The 8,880-nt window shown below is 61.3% G+C and overlaps 1 protein-coding gene across 1 annotated transcript; it reads left to right on the forward strand.

Moving 5' to 3' along the window:
* Positions 1–1,014: 1,014 nt before the first annotated feature.
* CCDC92B (coiled-coil domain containing 92B) lies at positions 1,015–8,017 on the forward strand (the record flags this gene model as incomplete). Its single annotated transcript, XM_080357349.1, has 4 exons — positions 1,015–1,059; positions 4,247–4,400; positions 6,645–6,692; positions 7,368–8,017. The coding sequence occupies 4 exons, from the start codon at positions 1,015–1,017 to the stop codon at positions 8,015–8,017; spliced, it is 897 nt and encodes a 298-aa protein (XP_080213475.1).
* Between the last annotated feature and the right edge of the window lie 863 nt (positions 8,018–8,880).

The raw sequence follows: 8,880 nt of genomic DNA on the forward strand, positions 1-8,880 counted from the left end.
TGAAATGATGCCATAAACCATACCCTGTGGGCTGCCCTATAACATCTTCACATGCTGTTAGTGCACTGAAGTCTGAGTACGCAGAACAGTGGCCGTTGTAATGTGAGGATGGCAGCACAATCTGGTTGAGCATCAGACGAGGAACACTGCACTCTCTGTAGCAGATTTGGGAATAAGGGAATGGGAATCAGCAGACTGTCAGCTGACGGGGAGGACGCTACCATTTCTCTGTGCCTTCACTGCCATGCGACATGGAACAGGCCACTGCATCTCAGCTTCCCCTGCTGTAAAAGAGGCACAATGAATTTAGTCATCTTTGAAAGTGGAGCCCAGCTGGTCTGCATATCACAACAAAAGGGTATGAAGAATTAGTAACCACATAAGTAAACCACCTTTTCTCACCATCTCTCTGACCACAGCTTCTGGGAAGCTCTTTTTTGACTCGCGCTCCCCACCGATTTCCCAGCTGGAGTGGGGACCACCCCACATCTCACTTCCATACCCCCCTTCAATTGTCTTGACGCTGAAAACCCCGCAGGACACGCGAACGCTGCGGGTTTCCAGCCGCCCCGAGCCCGTGGCCGCTCCCGGTGGCGCCCGCAGCCCCGGGGCTGCGCTGGGGGCGGCTCTGGGACGCGCCAGCTTCAGCACCGCGGACAGCGGCGGGGAGCGGGACCGGCGGCGGCCGCGGGGCGTCCCGGGAGCGGAGCCCGGTCCGGTGCGGGGTCTCGCGGAGCGGAGCTCCGGCCTCAGTGCGTCCCCCCCCGGGGAGCGGAGCCCCGGCCCGGCTGCGAGGGGATGTTCCCGGCGCTGGGGTCGGCGCCCCGAGCCCCCGCCTCGGTTCCCGGCGCGGCCCCGCTCCCCGCCCTCGCCCCGGCGGAGCTCCCCAGTTCCGGTCACGTTGCCGCCTGTTTACGGCGCGGCTGGCGGCGGGGCCGGGCCGGGCGAGGCGGGGCCGCCGCAGGCAGCGCGGGCAGCGCGGGAGCCCGGCCCCGGCCCCGGCCCCGCCGCCCCATGACGCCCAGCGGGCGGCCGGCGGGGCCCCGCCGCTCCCCCCAGGTAAGGGACCGGGGCTGGGCGCGGGGAGGCGGCCCCGGGCGGGGAGAGCGGCCCCGGCGGGCGGCGGCGGCGCGGAGCCGCTGCGGGGATGCGGGCGCGGGAGCCGGGGGCCGCGGGCGGGGAGCGGCCCGGGCAGGGTCAACGCGCTGCGTGGGGACCGTCCCTCCAGAAGTTGCCTCCAGCCCCGCTTGTGCCTGTTCTAGAAGTTGCTTCGCCCCGCCGGACCCGCCGCCGCTTCCCCGCCCGCTGCGGAGGCAGCTCCGAGCACAGCGGGTTCAGCTCCGGCAGCCGCGCGGTTCAGTGTCCGTAGCCGGACTCAGCTGGGGACCAGAAAGCGTCGCTCCGAAATTCCCGAAGTGCAGGATGGCACGGGGGGGGATCACCCACCTAATGTGATGATTGATTCGAAGCGTTGACGGTTGGCCAGAGTCTGCTCCTGGCAGAGAGCTGAATCCATAGTTAATTCCCCCAGAGCCAGCAGGAGAAAACACGGCCTTGCTTTCAGCATCTGCAACTGAATCACAAGCTTCAGCTTTGGCTGTTAGTCACGCAGTGGTGTTTAGAGAATTGCGAGAAAACACAATAATTTATAACCATCGCTTGTATTGATTTTATCTTTAAATAGATACTGATAGATAGTGAATAAGAAATAGGATTCCAAGTGTAATTCTGCCTCTGCTGAGATCAAGGAAGGTTTCCCACTGACTTTCACAAGGCCAGGATTTCACCTCTAGTTTCTATTCCTGGCATTGCTGCTACCTCTGTGACCTTCTGCAAGTTTCTCAGCTTCCTGCTGCCTTGTTTTCCTGACGTTTAAAGCCATACTAGCTCTGTGGCATTGTTGCTAATTTGCGTTTGTGTTCTTTGAGATCGTAAATAATAACCAGTATAGATTTCTAATATGTATCAGTGTTTATTCCTGCATATGTTTTAATGTGATGGAGAGGGGTTTGCTGGCAACCACAACAGGATAAATTATCGACCTGTTTTGGCAAACCTGGTTTTCACCCTCTGACTCCTGGTTGATTTGCCATTTAATGGGGAAAAATGATTAAGTGATCTCGGTTTGACGGTTGTTGTGCTGAGTATGTGTATGTGCCATATCTGCCTTTCAAATGCACCATCAGAGCAGAGGTTTTTCCTTGGGTCGAAGTTTTGGGATTCTGATTGGTGTGAAACAACAGCTTTCAGTACAGTTTTGTCCTGGAAGCAAATTCTCAAACAACCTGTCTGTGCGATGGAAACCAGCTCTTAGCAGACTTGCAGTTAAATCATTGTAGCTACTGCAAGAAGTTGCTTCAGTCGTTTTGATTTGTAAACCGAGTTCTGGTAAGTTGGCATGGAACTGTGAATCTCACTGAGGTCTGCGAGCGCTCTGGACCAGCCGGCTGGGGTCAGGACCCCATGTGCCCTGTCCCAGAGGCTGCAGTCGCACGGTGAAAACAGTGACGTGTCTGCTGTTCCTGCCGGGAGCCGAGAGCTGCTTCTCAAGGGGATGGCTGAAAGTCAGGGTGGACAGACACAGCTCAGCCAAACCCGCTAAGGATTTCTCATAGCAATGCTGAAAACAGTCACGTAAATTATGCAGGCTTTTTGTCTTCCAAATCAGAGATGACAAACAGCTCTCAATTCCAGAATTGTTTTTCTTTGGCTTTCTTTACAGCTTGATATTTAATCAACAATTTCTTTTTAAAGGGAAACATTTTCATTGGTAAAAAAGGGTAATTTCCCACTTAAAGGGAGGAGGGAAAGTTCAATGGAAAATTTGCAGCCATTTCTATTAAAGACACTTCAACTAGACAGAACAAAGTGCTTGAAAATAGCACGATGTGTCCCCCGGGCTTTGTCCAACCTACTTTCCGCCGTTCCCGAATGGGGTGCCACGGCTCCCACCAGGAGGCTGCTCGGCTGGCCCGGCGCTGCAGCCGCGTGGCTGGTGGCAGGATGGCCGTGCTGGTGGCGGTTCGTGTCTCCAGCCTGCAGCAGGTGCCGGGAAACCAGCACAAGTGAACTACCCCCCTTGACAAATTCCCCTCCCTCTCATGGAACAGGAGACCCAGGTTAAGGATTTCATGAATCTGGAGAGGCTTTGGCAAGAGGAAAGCTCTGAACTCACGGCACTGCCAAGATCGCTTACAGCGGAATCGAGCTTAAATGCACTTTGATTCGATTTAGGTTGCGGGAATTGTCTTGAAATGTGCTGCGTTCCCCAGCTGTGCGTGCCATGGACGTGAGCCAGAGCGCTCGCTTCGTGTTGAAGTTTCTATGGAAAGAAAGCTGAAGTCAGCTGTGAATGAAGGGGGGAGCAGCAGCTCCCCGGGGACAGGACAGTGCACACAGTGTCCGCTGCTGGCCGGTGCGGTGTCACCCCGCTGGCACCGCGGTTTGCTGAGGCTGCGCCTCCTCCTGCGCTGCGTGCGGGGAGTCAGGATGGATTCCATGTTCGCAGGAAATGGTATTTCCCAGGATTACGGGTCCTTTCAGGGGGTTACTTTTCCCCCGTTGCACTGGCAGGGCGGGCGGCTCGCGCCGCTGCTCTCCCGGAGCCTCCCGTGGTGAGGGACCCCGACGTGCGCGGCACCGCCCGGCGCGGGACTCGCGGCAGCTCTGCTGCGCTGGCCAGATTACTGGGGAAAATGTTTCTTCTTCTGGAAGACAACACGATTCTCCTTGCCATGTAACGCTGATTGGGTTAGACGGAGCATATTGTATTTTTCATGTGTTAGATCTCTCGCTGCAGTTACTGCTTCGTAACATGCGGCTTGTCAGGAGAGAGCCAAAATCGTCTCTGGTGCAACTCCCACCTGGGGACTGCAGGAGCAATCCTGCCCCAGATGCGATCCTGCTCGGCGATAAAACATGTCCTAGGGCCAAATCCGAAATAGAAACGAGCCATCCTGATGTCAGGGTCCGTGCAGCAGCATTTTCTGCTCCTGCAGCCCATGAGCCTCCAGCCTGAGTGCAGCAGGACGAGAGCCGGTCCCAAGAGGCACCGGGGCAGTGGGGCAGCTTGGGGACCGTTCCCTGGGGACCTGCTGAGTGCAGCTGCGTCACGCGCAGCCACGGCCCCTGCAAAGGGCAGATGAGAGCAGTCCCCGCTCTGCCCCTCGCCAGGCCGCGGGGACCGGGCTCGCCCACCCGCTGAGCTGCCGCGCATCTCATCACCAGCCATCTCCGCTCCCCACAGGCCTGGACCGTGAATTTGGTTGCGATGGAGACCGTGTCCCTGGAGCACCAGATCCAGAGCGTGCAGCGGCACATCGCTTTCCTGAAGAAGGAGCAGATGGAGCTGCTCCATGACCTGCACCTGGAGATCCTGCGCCTGCAGAAGCACTGCTCAGGTGAGCGCTGGGGCGGCCACGGTGGGCGAGCCGTGAGCCCACCGAGCCCCTGCGGGCACCCGGAGCCGGGCCCGCGCGGGAGCTGGTGCTGGGGCTCGGCAGGACGCGGGGGAGGCGAGCATCGAGCCAAGGGATCCTGCTGGTGCGGGATCAGGGGATCTCCATCCCTTCCATCCCCCTGCTTGCACCCCTGGCCAGGTGCCACCAGCCCCTGCCGGGACCGTGCTGCGTGGTCCGATGTGGGTCAAAGCCTCTGGAGTCGCTCCTCTGTGGTGGGTGCCAGCAGCTTCCTCCAGCTGCAACTCCGAAGAACCAGAGTGATGTTTTTCCCGGGCATCAGCTGGCCAAGCGGGTGATAAAACAGGAGTCTGTGTTGATAATCCAGCATTAAACCCCTCCCTTTGCCGGCGTGCCGTGCTCAGGGCATGCTTCGGAAGCAGGATTAGCGCCGGTGGCTCAGCGCCCTCCCGGCTGCTTGTTCTGCCCCTTGCAGGGGTTGGGCTGCAGCGGTCGCTGCCCCGCGGGGTTCCTGGAGTAAAGCAAGGGAAGCCCGGCACTAGCCAGCAAGATGGCTCTGCCTTTTCCTCCCATATTCTGTGCCCACAAAGGTGTTTTGATCATTACGATGTGAAAGTGGTTCTTCATTTCTCTCAGGTGCCAGTGGGCCAGGGGAAAGAGGCAATGGGGGCATGTGAGACCCCTTTTAAAACACAGCCACCAGCCCCCCGCCCATGGCCCTGCTGTGCCAATGTCACCCAGTGTCACCCTCCCCTTCAGCCGGCCTCGCTCCCGGCCCCCGCCCGCCACCAACACTCCTTCCCGCTTGTGCCAGCGCTCTCATCAATAATTCAGCCAGAGCTAATTACTCCTTGTCTTCCAGCCTCTCGCCCTCCCTGATTCCTGGGAAACAAAGACGTCTGCAGTGATAGAATTGTCTGTTTCTCTCCATCCTTTCCGAGCTTTTGCTGTTCTGTTTCGTTATTTTAACGGCTTCATCCGTGGCCTCTCCAGATAGGAGACGGCAGAGTTCTCGTGTCTAAGCCAGCCCGGGGGGTTGGGAGTCCCAGGGCCACGGCTGGTGATCAGGGGTCTCCTCGTGCCAGGGCAGCCGAGTGACAGCCGTGCCTGGCGGGACAGGTGACAGCCTCGGCTGACGTGTGAGCTTCCGCAGCCCCCGCCCGTTCGGAGCGGGGGGACAGGTGACAGCCGTGTGTGCTTCCGCAGCCCCCGCCCGTTCGGAGCGGGGGGACAGGTGACAGCCTCGGCTGACGTGTGAGCTTCCGCAGCCCCTGCCCGTTCGGAGCGCTGGGGGCAGCCGGCTGGTGTGCAGGTGACTGCGGGCGGTGCGGGTGCCGCGGTGTGGAAGGTGCGTGCAGAGGGGCGCGGGCCGGTCGGCGTTCCGCGCGGTGCGGGGCCGGGTTCCGCGGCCGCAGCCCGCGGGGCAGCGGGGGCCTGGCGGCTCTGCAGAGACGGCGTCCGTGCTCGGCCACTTCTGCCTCCTCGCTGCAGGCTTGTTCTCCAAGACAGACGGGCAGAGAAGCCTGAGCCAAGCGTTTCATTTCAGAAGGGTGGCAGTGATGAGGATTAGAGTCAGCATGAAAGCAGATTAAAAGAAAAATGTAGGGCAAAGATTAACCATTTTAACTCATTTTCAGGGAAAAAAAAGTCCCAAAACAGCGGAACGCTGCTGCTGCCCTTTTCCGCCTCCCTCAGAGCTGCTGGGGGTTGGGTGGGCTGTGATCATTATCTCAGAAGAGATTGTGTGTAAAGGAGCGCAGGTTAAAGTGAACACAAAGTCCCTGTGTGGGCACATCGCCCTGGACGAGCCCGTCCACACGCGTCACGTGCAGAGATCAGCCTGGAGGCAGTGCGTTATGAAATACCTGCGGCGGCAGCTTACACTTTGGTCTACTTTCAGTCCGTTGCTCTGCTCTTTGTTCTGATTTAAAGTACTGAAAATGGTTCAGCAACTCTCTTAGAACAAGCAATGGCATTGCCAGAGAAACGGAGCGCCGTGGGGCAGGACCTGCAGGTACCGCAGGGGCAAGCGCCGTGGCAGATCTCAGACCTCAAAGCTACTTAATAACATACAAGTTGCCAGGATCATGTGTTTTTGTCTCAGCCCGTGGCTCACGCCAGGGGCAGGCAGAGGCAGCGCCACGGCGGTGCTGGGCGCCCGTGGCCCCGGCGGGAGCGTGGGACGGACAGGGATGCTCCTTCAGTCCCCTTTGGTTTCTCTTCCAGAGCTCACCCATGACCTGGAGATGAAGGAGCTGGAAGCCCGCCAGCAAGGTAAGGGCACAACCCCAGATGAGATCCGAGGAGCATGTCTGGGTGTGGGGGTGGCCCTGAGTCCACTCGTCCTGCGCGGGGTGGAGGTTCCTTCCCTGCGTGCACAGCCTGGCTCCCCCGTAATCCCGGATTAGCATCTCTGTCCTTGCTAACTGGGCTGCGGGATCTCGGGTTTGAGCTTGACAACCCCTCCTAAACTGGCCTGGCAGTTTCACTGCTGCCGTGTCCTTTCCTCTTGCAGGCGCTATTGTCCCCCCGTGTCCCCTGCGTACACTCAGGGTCACCTTTAGGGTGAAACACCAGCTACCCAGGGAAATCTTAAAATCGCAGCACGAGGCTGCAGCGAGGCAGAGGCGGCAGGTTCCATGGCAACGGCATCCTCCGCTGAAACTGCCTTTGCTCTCACCCCGCGGTTTGGGTGTCGCACACGGTGCTGTGCCCGCAGCACTGCGGTGACGGGCAGGGGGCTTGGAGCTCCAGCTCCCAACAGCACCCGAGCAGGCTCAGTGACACCGCTGGAACAAGGCAGCAGCACGGAGCGGCCAGCAGCTGCGTCCATGTGTCCTCACAGCCATGTCAGGATGGTGCAGGAACCCCCGGGAGCTGTGGGCTGAGTCTGTTGTGCCAGGCTGAGCCCCCGCTGCCTCCCCTGACCCCTGTGCCTTGTCCCTACAGACGTCCTGGACCGGGAGCTGGAGGAGAAGTGCCGGGCAATGGAGGCCCAGCTGCAGGAGAAGGAGAAGGACAACCTGGAGCTGCGCAAGGAGCTGCGGCACAAGGAGACGCTGGTGGCCGCGCTGCGCTCCAGCCTGCGCAACAAGGAGCGCCGGTTCCTGGAGGAGCTGAAGCGGCGGAGCCACCGCGTCACCATCCTGGACACGGAGCTGCAGAAGCAGACGGAGGCGGCCGCCTACCTGTCCCTGCAGCTGCACGCCACGGCACAGCGGCTGCCGGGGCCCCGGGCGGGCGGGCGGCCGCCCCCCGAGCAGCCCCCACCCGAGGGCAGGCCTCGGCGCCGCAGCCACCGGCCACATTCCCGGCGCCCACCCGGGGATGGTGCCCGCGCCAGGGACCCCGCGCCGGAGGAGCACGACGCCATGCCCGACCCGGCCCTGTTCCTCTACACGGTGCGGCCGCACGGCCCGCAGCGCCCAGAGCCACCCGCCCCGGCCCACGGCACAGCCGGTGCCACCGCGGCCACCCGGGCACAGAGGCCGCCCCGGCAGCCCCCGCAGGAGCCGGCAGCCAGGGCCAGGTCGACCAAGGGCGAGCCCAGCAAGCGGCCGGGGCCTGGCCCCCAGAGTGCCCCCCGCGCCCGGGAGTAGGCGGCGAGGGGACGGCACGGCCCGACCGGCCGGCATGGCCGGAGCCCAGCGGCACCGGGGTGGGCGCCGGCCGAGGTGGCTTTCCCCGTCCGTCCCCTCGGAGGGGAAGGGGCAGCAGAAAGTGGGTCCCCTGCTCGCACTGCTGCCCACGGGCAGCCGGGAAGGATCCCCTGGCCCACAGGGTCTGAGCCGCTGGGCAGCGCAGCGCCGGGGCTGCGGAGGGGGGCTGCCTGAGCGCCTGTGCAGAGCCTCCAAGGGAGAGAAAAGTGAACGAAAATAGCATTTCTGCGACGAGAAGATCTGCTGCTGCCGCTGCGCCCGGGGTGCAGCACCAGGGGCGTGTGCCGGGTGGGGTGTGTGCGGCACGGCTTGGCACCGCGGGCTCGGCCGAGCCCCAGCCCCGGCTGGCACCGTGCGGGGGGTTTCAGGCCGGCTGTGCCCGTGCTGGCTCTGGGCGGGCAGGGGGCTCGGGTCCCTGCTGTCACCGCTGTCACCGCTGTCACCCGCCCTGCAGCGGCAGCGGGGCGGCTCGGGCGCAGCGGGCAGGCGGTTCCCGGGTGTGGCGCAGGGGAGGCACCATTTGGCCTTTGGAAATGGCTGTTTCTCTCAGGTTCGGAGTGGTTCTGCTGGGGGTTTGTCTCTGTTCTAACACGGGAGAGGGCAGCGCACGTTCGCGCTGTGCGGCTGCTCCTTCGGCTGTGGGGTGCACAGCTGCTTTCCTCTCTCCTTCCCAGACAATCCTGATGGACAGAGGATGTTGCATTTTTATTATAAAATCCTTGATAAAATCATGGTGTTCACGACTGACCTGAGCATCGAAAAGGGGAGGGAGAGGTATGATCCTTCTTCTCTGTAAATACCTT

Source organism: Nesoenas mayeri, assembly GCF_963082525.1.
Source record: "Nesoenas mayeri genome assembly, chromosome: 20".
Taxonomy (NCBI): domain Eukaryota; kingdom Metazoa; phylum Chordata; class Aves; order Columbiformes; family Columbidae; genus Nesoenas; species Nesoenas mayeri.